Source organism: Silene latifolia, chromosome Y (genome assembly GCF_048544455.1).
Source record: "Silene latifolia isolate original U9 population chromosome Y, ASM4854445v1, whole genome shotgun sequence".
Taxonomy (NCBI): domain Eukaryota; kingdom Viridiplantae; phylum Streptophyta; class Magnoliopsida; order Caryophyllales; family Caryophyllaceae; genus Silene; species Silene latifolia.
The window spans coordinates 89,561,614-89,578,699 of NC_133538.1; the positions used below are offsets into that span (position 1 = coordinate 89,561,614).

At 36.9% G+C, this 17,086-nt stretch overlaps 1 protein-coding gene across 1 annotated transcript; it reads left to right on the forward strand.

The window, feature by feature from the left end:
- The first annotated feature begins 444 nt into the window (after positions 1-444).
- Positions 445-1,845, forward strand: LOC141628501 (uncharacterized). The gene is made up of 2 exons (XM_074441638.1): positions 445-973; positions 1,250-1,845. The coding sequence occupies exons 1-2, from the start codon at positions 445-447 to the stop codon at positions 1,843-1,845; spliced, it is 1,125 nt and encodes a 374-aa protein (XP_074297739.1).
- Positions 1,846-17,086: the final 15,241 nt, after the last annotated feature.

The window sequence follows — 17,086 nt, forward strand, 5'->3', positions numbered from 1 at the left end:
ATCATCATGGGTTATGCCGAGAATCCACCAAAGGAAGATCCACCAAGGCCTAGGACTATCAAAGAGCTTACCGCCCCGGACCTTACACAAGTCCCCTTGTGTATCTCTTTTCCGGCCCTAGCGGAAAATGCCACCTTTGAACTCAAGTCCGGGCTCATCCACCAATTGCCCCAATTCCATGGAACTAGTATGAAAGATCCCAATAATCATTTAAACAAATTCCATGTAGTTTGCTCAAGCATGAAGCCTAATGGGGTTACCAATGAACAACTTTAACTAAGAGCCTTCCCTTTTTCACTCAAGGACGCGGCAAACGATTGGCTTTATTATCTCCCCACCGGGAGCATTACTACTTGGAATCACATGAAGAAGGCTTTCCTAGAGAAGTATTTTCCCGCTAGTCTCTCCTCTTAACTAAAGAAAGAAATAAGTAATGTGGAACAAATGGATGGAGAGAACTTGTATGAGTATCGAGAGAGGTTCAAGGAACTTATTGCTAGTTGTCCATACCATGGGTATACCGATCAGGACCTACTCTTGAACTTTTGTGGTGGTCTCCTTGAGGATGATGCTAGGATGATTAAAGCCGCTACCCGAGGAGGAATTGAGTACATGTCAGTCCAAGAAGCAAATGATTTGATTGAAAGATTAGTGGGAAGTTCTAGGAATTTCGGAAGGAGAGTAAAAAGGGCAAGTGTGGCATCTTCTTCAAAGCAACACTCCAACCATATGGAAGACAAAGTTGATTTTCTTACCAACTTGATTAAGGAACTTTCAAAAGGAAATGGGAGTACATCCCATATGAAATTTTGTGGTCTTTGTAATGATCCAACCCATCGCACCGATGAGTGTTCATCTTTGCAAACAGAGGAAGCAAGTGAAGCGGTGAAGGCTCTCGGGTTTAGGAAATTTGACCCCTATTTCAATACTTACAATGAGGGGTGGAAAGCTCACCCAAATTTTGGGTGGGGTGGTAACCAAAATCAAAACCAAAAGGGGCCCTCAAACTCTTCATTTCAAAAGCCAAACCAAAATCAAAACCAATCACAAAATTACTTGGAAGATATCATGAAAACACTTGCTATGAATCAAGTGCCAATCCAAAACGAAAACCAAGCTTTGCAAGCCAATACCAAGGAATTCCAAACCGCCGTGCTTCAATAAAATCAGCTCACTGACTCTAGGATTAGTAACCTTGAGACCCAAGTTGGTCAAATTCTCAACACATTCACTAAATAACCTACTCAAGGAGAGAGTCTCCGTTCTCACACAATTCCTCCACCCACCAAGGAACAAGCACAAGCGGTTTCTTTGAGGAATGGTAGGGAGTTGGTAGAGGCACCCAAGGCTCCTAAGAAATCAAGGCCACTTCCGATTGTTCATGAAGTGGAGGATGTAGTTGAAGATGAAATTGAAGTAGTGGTGGAACATGGGAAAGTAGCTACACCCGAGCAAGAGAGGATTAATGAACCACTACCGGAATACGAGCCACAAGCTCCATTTCCAAGTGCTTTAAATGACACAAAGATAATTGACAAGAAGACTTCAAGCCTTTACGATATCTTTCGTAAAGTGGAGGTAAACATCCCACTTCTTGACCTTCTTAGTAGTGTGCCAAAACATGCAAAATTTTTGAAAGAGTTGTGCACTACTAAGAGGGCCAACAAGGCAAAGAGTATGAAGAAAGTGAGGGCTAGTGAACATGTGTCGGCAATGTTTCAAAAACGTTTGCCACAAAAATGCGGAGATCCAGGCATGTTCAATATTCCTTGTAAGATTGGTGACTTGGATTGTCAAAGAGCTATGCTTGATTTGGGTGCTTCTATCAATGTTTTGCCTCATTAACTTTATGAGTCTCTTAAGTTAAGACCTTTAAAACCGACTCGCACGGTCATTTCTTTGGCCGATAGGTCCAAAATCTACCCCAAAGGAATCATTGAGGATGTATTGGTGAAGGTGGGGGATATAATTTTCCCCGCCGATTTCTATGTGATTGAAATGGAACCCGAGAAAGGCTCCACTCCTATCTTGTTGGGAAGGCCCTTCATGAAAACTTCCAACACCAAAATAGATGTGTCTAGTGGATGCCTTACCATGGAATTTGAAGGGCAAAAGATTAAATATAGCATATATGAGGCAATGAAATACCCTACCGAGACTTCCTCCTTATGTTTTCTAGAAGTTTTTGAACCAATTATTCAAACCGTGTATGAAATGTGTAAAAGTGACACCTTAGATGTTGCTTTAACTAATGCAATGGTTGGAGAGGATATGAGGTATGTTTTGTCTTGTAATTTGCAGGAAACTATCCAAGAGTTAGAGGAAAATCCACTAATGGAAGAGTGGGAAGAGAAGGAAGCAATACAGAGGGCAGAGGAAAACTCGCACCGTGCGAAAAATCCTCCCCCAAAACTCGCACCGTGCGAGTTCTCTACTGTCCGAGAATTTTGCTTCATTTCTTCCAGTTTGTTAGAGGAGCTACCAAAGAAGAAACCCATTCCTTCTATTGTCAAGGCCCCTATTGTTGAGATGAAGCCCTTACCAAGCCACTTGAAGTATGCTTTTCTAGGAGATGAAGAAACTTTACCGGTAATTATTTCAAGCAAGCTTTCAAGTGAGCAAGAAGAGGCTCTCATCCGAGTTCTAACGCAACACAAGGAAGCAATTGGGTGGATAATGGCCGACATCAAAGGCATTAGTCCCACCTTATGTATGCACCGGATCCTTTTGGAGGATGAAGCTAAACTCGTTCGCCAACCACAAAGGCGTTTGAACCCTCCAATGATGGATGTTATCAAGAAGGAGGTACTCAAACTCCTTCACTTAGGTATGATCTATCCCATCTCCAATAGTTAATGGGTTAGTCCAACCTAACTTGTACCAATGAAGTCCGGGCTAGTGGTAGTCGAAAATCATGAAGGTATTTTTATCCCCACTTGATTTCAAAACGGGTGGAGAGTATGCATCGACTACCGTAGGCTCAATGCCGTGACCCGAGCAGATCACTTCCCGCTTCCCTTCATGGATCAAATGTTAGAAACGTTGGCGGAAAAATATTATTATTGTTTTTTGGATGGCTACTCGGGTTATTTTCAAATTCCAATTGCACCCGAGAACCAAACAAAAACCACTTTCACATGTCCTTTTGGAACGTTTGCGTATAGAAAAATGCCTTTCGGTCTTTGTAACACACCGGGAACGTTCCAAAGGTGCATGATGAGAATCTTCTCGGATCATGTGGAGGACTTTATTGAAGTATTTATGGACGATTTTACCGTTCATGGTCAATCTTTTGAGGATTGTTTGAGTCATCTTACTTGGGTTCTAAAAAGATGCATTGATACCAACCTTGTACTCAACCATGAAAAGTGTCATTTTATAGTTGAGGAAGGAATAGTGTTGGGACATGTGGTCTCCTATAAGGGGATTGAGGTTGATAAGGCCAAGGTCGATACCATTCGCACCTTGCCTTATCCTACTAATGTGCGTGAAGTAAGATCTTTCTTAGGGCACGCCGAGTTTTACCGGCGCTTCATCAAGGATTTCTCCAAGATTGCCGCTCCTTTATGCAAGCTACTTCAAAAGGATTGTGAATTCATCATGAGTGAAGAATGCAAGGAAGCTTTTGACAAGTTCAAGGAGAAGCTTATTTCGGCACCCATAATTCAACCTCCCAATTGGAGTGAACCATTTGAGATAATGTCGGATGCAAGTAATTATGCCCTTGGCGCGGTACTTGGCCAAAGGGTAGGGAGAGCACCACATGTTATTCAATTTGCGTCGACAATGATGAAAGAGGCTCAAAGAAACTATACCACTACCGAGAAAGAATTCTTTGCGGTAGTATTTGCTTTGGAGAAATTTCGACCTTATATTCTTGGAGCCAAAGTCATGATATTCACGGATCATGCCGCCTTAAGGCATTTGGTGAACAAGAAGGAATCCAAACCCCGTTTAATGCGATGGGTATTACTTTTGAGTGAATTTGACGTTGAGCTCAAAGATAAGAAAGGTTCAACCAACACGGTGGCGGATCACCTAAGTAGGATTGTGCAAGAAGAATCCAAAGAAGCCTTGAAATCACCAATACAAGCCACCTTTCCGGATGACACACTTCTAGCCTGGTCTTCCATTGAGCCATGGTATGCTCACATAGTCAATTTCTTGGTCTTACAAGAATTTCCAAAAGGTCTTTCTCGCTCCCAACAAGAGAAGATCAAGAGTGATGCTAAATACTATGTGTGGGATGACCCATACCTTTGGAAGTTTTGTGTCGACCAAGTTATTAGAAGGTGTGTCCCGGATACCGAAGTCATTCCAATTCTTAAATTTTGCCATGAATATGCTTGTGGTGGGCATTTTGGAGCCAAGAAAACGGCTAGGAAAGTCTTGGAAAGCGGTTTCTTTTGGCCCACACTATTTCGGGATGCCCATGCCATGGTGAAGGCTTGTGATAGATGCCAAAGGGTTGGCAACATTTCAAGAAGAAGAGAAATGCCACAAACCCCGATGATTTATTGTGAGGTATTCGATGTGTGGGGCATTGACTTCATGGGACCGTTCCCCGCATCTTGTGGTTACATCTACATCCTTTTGGCGGTGGACTACGTCTCCAAGTGGGTGGAAGCTAAAGCCACCAAGACCGATGATGCGAAAGTGGTTGGAGAATTCATCAAAGCCAACATCTTCTCTCGATTTGGTTTCCCTAAAGCTTTAATAAGTGACCGTGGCACACACTTTTGCAACAAGGCTATCAGAGCTTTACTTAAAAAGTATGGGGTCATTCATAAGGTATCTACGGCTTATCACCCTCAAACCAACGGCCAAGCCGAGGTTTCTAATAGGGAGATCAAATCCATCCTTGAAAAGACGGTAAATCCCGATCGGAAAGATTGGAGTTTGAGATTGGATGATGCTTTATGGGCATACCGCACGGCCTAGAAAACACCAATAAGGATGTCACCTTACCGCCTACTTTTTGGGAAACCGTGTCACCTGCCCGTGGAGCTTGAGCATAGGGCTTATTGGGCGGTCAAATCGTTCAACTTGCAATTGAGTGAAGCGGGCCTTCATAGGAAACTCCAACTCCAAGAATTGGAAGAAATTTGAAATGATTCTTATGAGAATGCTTTGATTTACAAGGCAAAAACAAGAGCATGGCATGACAATATGATTGCATGGAGAATGTTCCAAATTGGAGAAAATGTCTTACTCTTTCAAAATTGGCTTAGACTTTTCTCGGGAAAATTGCGGTCTCGATGGATGAGACCATATGAGGTGGTGCACGTTTTTCCACATGGAGCAATCGAGATTAAGTGTTTAAAATCCGGGAAAGTCTTGAAAGTGAATGGTCAAAGGCTTAAGCACTATCATGAAGAAATTGAAGTAGGTGAAGTGGAAACACTACACCTTATTGATCCCATTTATGAAGATTAATGAGAATGCAACTTTGTCGAGCCATCGACTTTAAATAAATGGCAAAAGTTTGCAAATATTTCTTCCCTTTCAATTAGCATAGTGCATATTTAATTTCCGCACTTTATTGCTTTTTATTTTATTTTTGCATATTTAAATTAATCGCATCAATTAGTTTATTGCATTATAATTTAATTCATTTGCAATTTCATTAGTGTTTTTGGCACGTTAGAATGTTTTAATGTGTGTGTTAGTGTATAGGATATCAACTCAAGGCATGTATGAAGAAAGAAAGGAAGCAACATGTGTAAAAGAATTGGCTAAGATGAAAAATTGGAGAACAAAAAAATCGACTCCAGCAGCAAACTCGCACGGTGCGACTTTTCAGGTCCAATTTTTCACACCGTGCGAAAAATGCAGTGTACCAACATTTCAGTCGAAAATCACTCAAGCCTTTCATTGTTCTTCCCCAATTTTCTAATCTTCCACCTCTTTTTTCATACCCAAACCCTAACCCACTAAAATTCACCCTTCAAATACATTCCAAATCATCAATTTCAAGCATCAAACTTCAAAGATTCATCAACAAGTATCACCCAACATCAATTTTGGGGCGAAAAACTGCAGCAACCGTGCCATTTCAGTCGTGAAAATCAACCTAAGGTTTCGAGTTGATCCAAGTGTGAAGATTTTGGGTTTCAATTGGATTAAGGGAGCTATTTGGTGCATTCTTGTGCTTTATTCATCATCCAACAAAAAATACAAGAATCAAAGGGAGGTATACACCTTATTCTTATTCTTGACTATTCAAAAAAATTGACAAATTTCGAAATTTACCAAGTAAAAGTCAAAAATTGTTGTTGAATTGTTGTTGTTTATAGCTCCTAATCATTTTCTAATCTTGTGAGGCGATTTTCAATTAACAAATAACTAGTTAGTACACAGCTCCAAGTAGTGCATACTAGGTGTTTGTTAAATTGCCTCAACCAAATTTTTTGCCCAACACTTGTGTTTTTTTTCTGAAAATTGGTGTAATATGGGAAAGGGTAAAGCATCCGAGGCTTCCTCCTCGCAAGGGACCAAGGGAGCCTCGGCTTTCGATGATCACGAGTACTCGGGGAAGGACGGACTCCGTGACAAAGCTCTACAAAATTGGAAAAAAATTTGAGGCTTGGTCATCCGTCGCGGTGACCAAATTTTTAGATGAAAATGTTCTTATGAATTTGGGAATGCTTCCAATGACCCGATTACTTCTTGAGAGAGTCTTCTATTAGGAAACCCGCGGCAACTTGGAAACGCATCACCTTTAAATTTCTTTCCTCCCTAGAGAAAGTGAAATTGGGGAAGGAAAAAACTCCGGGAATCAAATTCCGAGCATGTAAACTCACCCACACCATGACCTATGATCAAGTGAGGGAGGCCCTTCACATCACTAAAGTACCCGAGCATGAACCTATTAACAAACAAAAAATGAGTGAGTTTTGGAATAACATCATGGAGGATGTAAGGCATGGGAACTCCAAAAATACAACCCTTCCCCACCCCATTCTGAGGATTGTGAGTCGGCACATAAACACCAATTATTTAGTCATGACCGAGCCCACAAAAATGAATTACTTACAATTGCAATGTCTATGGTCTATGACTTCGAAGGGGAGAGGGATTCCGGATTGGGTGGAGTTGTTTGTAAAAGGGTGTCTTGAGTTGCAAAAAGACCCTAAGGACACAATTTGTATTGGAGGCATGATTGAGAAAATCGTGGCCAAGACGGGTGTACCATTTCCGGATAATGCTTGGACACTTGATGGTGATTATCTCATGGACTATAAGTATTTGCGGCAGGCGAATATGCTTGAGGTTGTGGACAGAAATGCCCCCTTGGTGATTTGGTGTATGGGTGGCAAAAGGCCACAACATTACATGTATTTATCCCGTCCCCCTACCTCACCCTTAGGTTGGGGAACTGCCCAATATTTCTACATGCCGCCCGATGATGAGTTTGTGGACTTGTGGGTTGATAGAGCCCACGTAGTTGAATCCGGGAATGATGGAGCGGGAGGTGGAGAGCAACCGCAATTTGGAGGGGCCCTAACCTATGGTGCCTTGCCATATGGTGATGCCCCCCCCCCCCCCTCATGATGAGCCTACGCCAAATGTTGCTCATGATGAACCTCGCTTCACTCCACCACCCATGTCTCAAGCACAACATCAACAACCCTTCATGGCCCCTAAATTCAACTACCAAGCTTTTCACTCTTGGCAATCGGATGTCACTAACTGGTTGACAAACCTCGAGTCCAACTTCTCCCAATTCCAACTCACGGAAAATGTCCGGTGGAGAATCAATGAAAACCGCTACCACCATTACCAAGAAGACATGGAAGAAGTGCGTTATGTCCAAAACGCAACCTTTGACAAGGTGGCGGCGATGAATGCTCAACACATGAGAAATTTCCCCACTCAATAGCAAGGATATGATGAGAACCAAATGAATGAAACAAGTGCCGAAATGTCTAGGTTTAGAAGAAGAAGAGAATCAAGAAGAAGGGGAGGACCTCCGAGAAGTGGAGGTGTCTCGAGTTCACACTCTTGAGTGGTTATGGGTGTTCACCTTACACTTTGGAGACAAATTGAAAAATAAAGTGTGGGGTGGACATGAGTTGGTAACAGCTTGTAATATATTTATTTTCATGCATTTTATTTCATTTCAAAAAGAAAAAAAACTAGAAGAAAAAAAAAGGAAAAAGACAAGAAAAACCCGGCTAGGATGAAAACTCGAAAGGGCATCCTAGGCAAAAATGGGAAAGTGGCCGAGGTCGGAGTGAAAACCCGAAAGGGCGCTCCGGGCAAAAAGAAAAAATGAGTGCGAGCCACGAGAGTAGAGGCGAGGAGAAGAGCTAAACCGAAAACCCGAAAGGGCGGTTTAGGCAAAATTAGAGAATTAGGAAAAAAAAATTGAAAAACTTTGTTGACTTTTTGAAGCCTTGAAATCATGTCACATACATGAATACTTCCATTTGGCGGTGGTGACATAAGTGGCGGAGCTCTAAAATGCCGGAAGGGTAAGCTAGAAGTGTGCCAAGTCTAAGTGAGGGGTGTTTGAAGCCAATATCTTGATTAACTTGGTACACAAGGTGAATGGTGAAATGAGTGGATGCGTTGTTGGAGATTCTTATGGTCATGATTAGTTGAAGTGAAAAGAAGAGGTGTTGAGATTGCTTAGGAATAATGAAGGTTGTTGGGGTTACCTACTTTGTGTGTTAGGAGATGTTGTCAATGTTGGAGTATGTGTTCTCGACAATAGTGCGATCACATTATTAAAACTCATAATAAGAATACATGAAGGGATGATTCATATTTATACGTCAACTGATCAACATTAATCGGTAATGATTGGCTGACTAGAGTTTGACATTACTATCGTTTGATGGTGGTGATCAGTTGATCCCTTAAGGTCACACCTAAAGGACGATTCCCTTAATAGATAAATTAATTAATTGTATGATGATATGGATTAATTAATTCCTTAAAAATTGAACAATTTACATATGTGAGTGAGAATATGAATCTTATTGTAATTCGATTAAATGAGATTCGTTTTAGTAAATAAAATGTTATATATTACTAAAACGTTGTTTATGAAACAATTAAATTAAGAATGATCGGTTAATTATAATTATAATTTGTTGTAGATTATATTAACATGGACCATTTTATACACTTGTAATCATGAATTACTAGTCAATTATTATATATAATTGTATTAATATATGTAATGATATTTAATTGTTAAATATGCATTAATATATATTATTAATAACATGTTACATGTTACATATTACACATTATATGACAAAGTGACAATTGACAAAAATAAAATGGACTCCATATTATAAGGGCCACCGATTTTTTAGAGGAAGATTAGGGTGAATGGTTAAGTTGTTTTAATAGTGGTAAACATAATGATTGCTATTAGAGCCTATACTACACCCTAATACTCTCTGATAAGAACAACTCTAAAAAGCAAAGAGGCATGCATTGGCTCTCACATCCTCTCCATGCCACCGGTTTTCCCCCCCACTACCATAATAAGAATTGTTATTATTCTTCATTATTCATTCTTATGTTTTTGTGTTTTTACGACTACTTTCTCTCATCTCTCTAAAATAAGTTTTAGACATTAAATTGTTCAAAATCTAATTTATTTAGATTACTATAGTAGTAATAAGAAATAATATTAGATTATATTTTAAGGTTAACTACTAAGATAATCTAGTTAATTAATTATTAGTTTTAAGGGAAAGTCTTGGTGCAATTGAAAGGAGGTTCTCACACTATTGGGACTAAGGGGATCATCCATTTACTTTGAGCTCAAGAACAAGTTAAGAAAGGTGTTCTTTCTTGTGCCCTTAAAAACCGTTTTTTCATTGTAAGGAACCTTGTTCTTTCTTTTCTATTTTATTTTTTTATGCATGCATAAGATCAACATCTATTTTAATGAGTAATTTAGATCTAAAATTAAAGGAGTTTAATAAGAGGGTTATAGAATCATTTCAAGTGGTATCAGAGCTATGGTTGTTGCATGCATAATCGGTTTATAGTTTTTCCGAGTTAAATTAAAAACATATAAAACTAGAGATTTTATAATTTATACTCCCTCCTATTCTCTATTTTCTTCCCTATTTCCTTAAACGGATTATTCAGGTTTTCTTCCCCTTTCTTATTTTGGAAACTTTTACTCTTATTTTATTCATCCCTCTCTCCTATCACCAAACCCCACCTAACTCACACTTCCTTATTTAATTCATAATTATTCATTCCTCTCTCCAATTCACAAACCCCACCATCTTCCTTTATTCATTATTTAATCATCTCCTAAAATCTTGTGCCCACATCAAAGGGGAAGAAAACCCCAAATAGGAGGGAGTATTATAAAGTCACGAAATTTTTTGCATATTATATATCCTGGTCCTATAATATATTTAGGTGATTTTGATGATCTATGGTATTTTTTGGCTCATTATAATGATTTTTAGTAAATTTATTACATTTTATTGATTAAAATGGTGTTTAAAATGCTAAAAATAGTTAGACTTTGTTTCTGACCCTGAAATTTTTATCTGACCTCACATGCATATTTTACTTATTGTATATAAAAGTTCGTATAAATTTGATTTATTTGCATGATTTATAATTTTTATGAGATAAAAATGACATAAATGGAGGTAAAATGGTTAAAATTAGTTAAACTACGAAACAGGCCATGAAATTTTAATATGTTGTCACATGCTCATTTTACTCACTGGTTGTAAAATTTTAGATGAACTTGATTCATTTTGCATGATTTATGAATTTTTAGTGTAAAAATGACATAAATAGTGACTATTTTAGCAAAAAATAGCTAAAATGAAATACATGGCATGAGAAAATTATTTTAGGTTTCATTATTATCCCACATATTAGATCTAAAGTTGGAACATTGATTAGATTAATTTTCATATACTTTAGATGTTTTATTTGATAAAATCGATAAATTGCAACTATATTTCTCTCGAAATAAATTCGAAAAATTTTAAACTTGATTTTTGACATTATGAGTGTCATGGAATTATTCCATAATGTTCAAAATTTTAAAATTCAAATTTTGAAATTATTGTAATTAAATTTGGATTTATTTCATAAGAGGTTATGATTTTTAAGGTCAATAAAGAGCATAAAAATTAAATCAAGTTGAATTATTATCAAAAATTGAGTAATAACTAATTTTTGAGTCCTAAAAGGTTAGGAAAATTAACTTGGACTAAAATTTGATTTAAGTATTATTATGTAATTTTAATAAGTTAAAATTGCGAATATCCATAAAACCGGATTATATTTAAGATATAAGTTTAAATAGGGCGATTTGGCACATAATTTGGCATGCTAGATACATATTATAATGCTGCATTTTTCCATTGATGAATGTCATATTTCTTTTATATAATTTTGAATTATGTAATTTTATCTTAGTATGACCTTAGTTTTAATCGATATTACCCGTAATGTAAGGGAATATTGATTTGGTTGTAATTTAATGTGATCTCGTATCACTTTTATTTTATTTTATTAGATTTTATTATACAAATGTATAATAGAAAGTGCTATGTACATTTTATTATTTAATTATTTGTAATTCCAGAGTTTCCTAAAGACGGTGTCATTCGGAAAGGAGTTCCGATCGAGACGGTGTTTGTCCTTGGGAGGCGTGTCACATGAAGATTCAAGGGACCAAAGGAGTTGGTTTCCGAATATGTAATAAAATATAATATTTTCTATTGAAGGAAAGGCCATACTAGGAAATTTATTTTCTTTATTTGCTTGCTTTATATGTTTGCATGCATTGTCAAATCGCCATTAACATCACATGCATTTTTATATATATTTATATCGTCTTTTCGACCGTGTCAATTATAATTATCGTTAGTTCACTAATATAGTTCACATAAAAGTGATAGATAATAAATCGACAAGATCTCTCACATATTTAAAACGAGATTAGCCTTTCCAAATAGTAGAACTCATGAATCCCTTTGACATTTGGGGTAGATTCGGTTTCCTGGGGTACTTTCATTTTTCATTGGGTAAGTGGGGTAATAACAAGTTATTACACGCGAAATTTGGTTGGACTCAACGGGACATGAAGATTAGTCTTATGTTCCGGGGCTAGAGATGAATTTAACGTAATTTCATCGACCAAGAGTTCTAATTGTAGAATCGGTTAAAGAGTTAACCCATCGAGTTATATTAATGAGGGATGTATCGGTTTCCCTGTGCCCGAGTTAATATGGATTTGGATCTCGGAATCATTTATATAATTGGGTGGAGGTCATTATATAAATGCTAAAACATACTAATTTGTTTTCATATATTAACGATGAATGTTTCTTTTCCCACTATTTCGTTGTTTTATGTTGTTCTTTATCATTTCTCCTATTAATATACGATATCATTTCGATTTTAACTTATGTCTCCATTAAACCACTATTGTCAAAGACAAATAGAATCTCTTTCTAAATCCTCAAATGAACCGTTTAAATAAGGCATGGACTAGTTCCGTAGGAATCGTTCTATTCCATAGAACTCCATAGGAGTTGTCCTATGTCATATAAGATTAGTATCTTAAATTCCTAACATGCCTATGTATGATTTCTTGTAAAGAAAAGTGAATGGAAGTAATGATTCGTCAAAATATGTTTTGATGATATCTTCTATGCATCCACGGTTCAAAAATCTTATTGCTCAAACACTTGTCATCAAGTACTTAAATTATTAAGAATATGACAATGTTAAATTGGTAAATTAATTTGTTAGAAATTTTGATTAAACCAAATACCACAATAGAGTTAACCCTTGTGAACGATTAACTAAGAATTTATATGAAGAGAAGTCTTTATCAAGTAGAAATTCTTGAAGTCAGTGGGAGCAATAAGAAGTAAGTACTTATCTTAGTTGTTAAGGATAGAACTAGGCTTGAAAGAGAAGGTGTTAGACACTTAAAATAGATTCAAACTCCAATAAGTAAAGATCTAGGAAGTTGGTCGTGTGACTCCAACATATTCCTTCCTGAATATCTATGACATTGACATTGCATTCTTGCCAATTATCACATCATGAGTATATGATACAAATTTGTGAATCATGTTAGAAATTGCCACATTTCATGATTATGAAATATGGCAAAAAGATGTCAAAACCACCTTTCTAAATGGGTATTTAGAGGTGGATGTGTTCATAACACAATCCGAGGCTTTTGTAAATCCTTAGAATCCTAACATTGAATAATCTTATGACCACTAGCAAGAATAAGTTCAGAAATTTGCATGAATGGAATTAGGGTAGTTGCCATTTCATCCATGAATATATGAATGTTGTAGCGTACTCATTTTAGTTTTGTATTTAGAAATGTACCTCAATAATTGTCATGATATACACCAACTCTAAATAAGAATATAATTCAAGTTTTTGCATAAAACACACACGGTTTCCCAATTATGCAATTAAAACAAGCGTTGTGTCCTAACATACCACGATTAAGTTTATGGTGAGACCATATATATTGGTATCAGAGCAAGATGTTTTCGTGACTTTTCTTGAAAAGTATAGTGAATAGAATAAGTTATTTACCAAATTACACTTCAATGTGTATGGTCAGATGTATTTTCAATCTGAGAGAGTCATTATTACTTCTTCTCTTTTACCGACGAACTAGGTAGATACTTGGTATTCACTTAATGAGGTAAGAAGAGAAATTCTTTGAATATGTTCAATGAATGTTTAAAAGGTATCAAAACCTACAGATTATAAAACCAAAGTATTAGTACTTTGTTAAAATTGGAAACAATAAAGTGAAGACTTTGATTTACACCAAATAGAGTGTGATATGATATCACAATATCACTATCATAATCACACCCTATGAAGATAAGGTGTGTTATAAGGATAAAAAGAATCCTATATGATATGATTGAATCTTTACTATAAAGTTGGAAGTAGTTCCCATCATAATTTGTCTAGTATTTATTTTCTCACTAAAACAAAACATAGTTAAAGCAATCAAGTACAATTCATATATGATATGATTAGGCATGGTACCTAAGTTGTAGCTTGTTTCGGAAGAAAGCATGTGGCTTTATAACCCAACTATCACGAGAACAACAAGTTTGTGGCTCGTGATGCTGTCTTTTGAGAAAAGAAGTTTATTTCTTAAAGACAGAGTGGGAGAAAATGTTCAAGAGCCACAAACTAAGAATAAGAAGTAGGAAGATGTTCCTTCTTGGTCAAAATCAGTTATTATTTCTTAGAAACCTAAAGTGAACAGGAGTCATGTTACCTTTTGAAAGTAATGAACCTGTAACTTATTAAGATGCTTTATCTAGTCTCAACTCCATAAGAGTCCGAAATGAGCGTAAACATGAAAATGTCTATTAAGCTTGATTAGTTGGTTGGTGGCAAAGGGTTTTGCACGCAACAACAACGCTTCATTATATTCGGATATGATTTGATATAGTTGGATTTTAAAATCATCTTGTATGAGTTTTGTAAATCGCAACTATCCTAAGGTAGGATACAAACTTAAGAAGAGATCTTAAGTGGAAGTTAAGGAGTTGAATTGTATGTTTTGATCATGTGATAAACTTTTCTCGAATTGTCGATTAGTTCTGTTTATACATGGAGTTTAGTGGGAGTACGGTGGTATTATTAGTCTTATATGTGAATGACATATTGATCACTGTGAATGATGAAAGAATTAGGAGAGGAATAATACATCTCTAAGGTATCCAGACCTATAAAGACAGTTCTAAGAGGATATTAGTGTTAAATGAATATTCTTATATTGATAAGAGTCTAGCCAAGTTCAAATGTATTGAACATATGTAGAAATTGAATGCACTTGCTTCCGCTGCGGGATTAGTTCATTAAGCTAAGATGTATTACCATTCTTAAACCTCGTACACTTGGAGTATAACGAGATATTACTAATCGAATCCTTGAGAGAAGTCTCTATATAGCCACATAGTTCATTAGTTAGTACTCAGGAAGTACTAAGAAAATGAAGCTAAGCATTTAGAAATGAGATGGTTTTATGTGCAACGAGTTACACAAAAACCATATTCTAAACACATAAGGATGATTGGAGAACCATCTTGGCTATATTTTTTAAGGAGGATATCTGCTAGAAACGCCCTAAGAAGTTGAACAATGAGATATATACAACGGAAATTGAGTACACTTGCAATGATGAGATATGCAAGAAGGAAGGGATGATATTAGGATTCGGTTTTGTGAATTGGAGGAACTATGGTAGTTCGTTCCAATAACTGAAGGTCCTATCCAATTCACTGTGAGGACAGTGGGAGCTATCCTAAGGCAAGAGAGCCTATATCTAGATTGGATCTAGACACGTACTCAAAAGGTTTTTATAATAAAGATTACACATAACAATGGTAAATAGTATATTGTAAGGTTAGGAAAAGTGCAAAGTGTTGCTGAGACTTACAAACCAAAGGCCTTTTCATAGGCTTAACATGATAAGTGATACCGTCGTAGAGTGCCAAAGATAAATTTATAATCCAAACTAATACTATAGATAGCGGCAGTCAGGGTCGAACCACAGAGAGGCGATGCAATTAATAGTTGTCTAATTTTAGTCTAAAGTAACAGTTTGAGGGGGTTTGATTTGAACAGATCTATAACTAAGGCAATCAAAATTAAAATTAAACTAAAACAAATAAATGAGTGATTAAAGAAATGGATGAAATCAAATATTGAAAGGATGCTAAGATGGTCGGTTCACTGTAGTTTTGACGACAGTATCCTAAGTAAGTCTGAGAAAATCACGTAAGACGGGAAGAATAAGAAGTCCTCTCGATCCATTCTTAACAGGTAGCATCTTTCGATCTAGCTACGAGTCCCTAATATCACTAGTGACGACTCTCGCCCTGAAAAGTGATTTAAAAGCCTAAATTAACTTATCTCTCGATCTTATTAATTTAGTCATCTTAATTAAGTAGTCTATTTCCCTCCCCTATATTTCGATCTTATCGGGTCGGTCAATTCCTAAGAATTCAACTAGTCGCGTGCACTCGATTCGTCAAATATAGCAATTAAATTAATTAAGTCGATGCAATTCTCACGTGAGCCGGTCGATCGACCATGACGCGGCTCAGGTCAACCTATTCTACGCCGTCTACACTATATGTCCTCTACATCTTAGCACAAAAGGTTTAGCTACTCATACTGGAATTAACAATAATAACGAAATTAGAGATGAAAACAGTAGGATTCATAACTAAATTATCTAGTACATGAGAATGCTACTAACTCGGTTACCCGAGGCATAGTAATCAAAAGTGACCATCAAGAAACATACTTTAAGTAAATAAATTTAAAGTGATTATATCAAAACCAACTGTAGAATAAATACAACTGTTCCAAAACCAAAATCCAACTAAAGTAACAAAATGTTATGACACAACAGCGGAAGACTACTACTCTAACTCGTGGTGAGTCCATCCCCAGCTAATCCCTCGCGAACCTGAGATATACCTGCTAAACAACTACTCACTATCCCCGAATGGATCACCACGATTTTCAAAAAATTACGCTATCCAAGAAATTGCATACCTGTGACGTGATCTTAGTCCATCTTTTGGACAATTGATTATACTAAGCTACACTATGAAGCACCCACACACTCTGTCATACAAATGTTCACATAACCCTTACAATTCATAATTATAAAACACATAATGTCCCTGTAACAGTAATACTCGGCCGAGTATGAGTGGCTACTCGGTCGAGTAAGCTCTACTCGGTCGAGTATAATTGTATACTCGGCCGAGTAAGCTTTACTCGGTCGAGTAGTGTCTATACTCGGTCGAGCTGTGACAGGCAGAGAGCATTTGACGCAGTTCACACAATGCATTCACGACTTATCCTGCAACCAAACTCCCTACAATATTACCAAACACAACGAAATCTAACACGTCTCCACACGATAAGCTAAAGTAAGTAACGGTCTTATGGCCGAGTACAGTCATCCAACAGTAAGAAATAAATCCAGCAAAATACACATCCAACACAAGGAAACCAAACCAGACAATACAACAAAAGCTGCACCAGAAGTACCTGC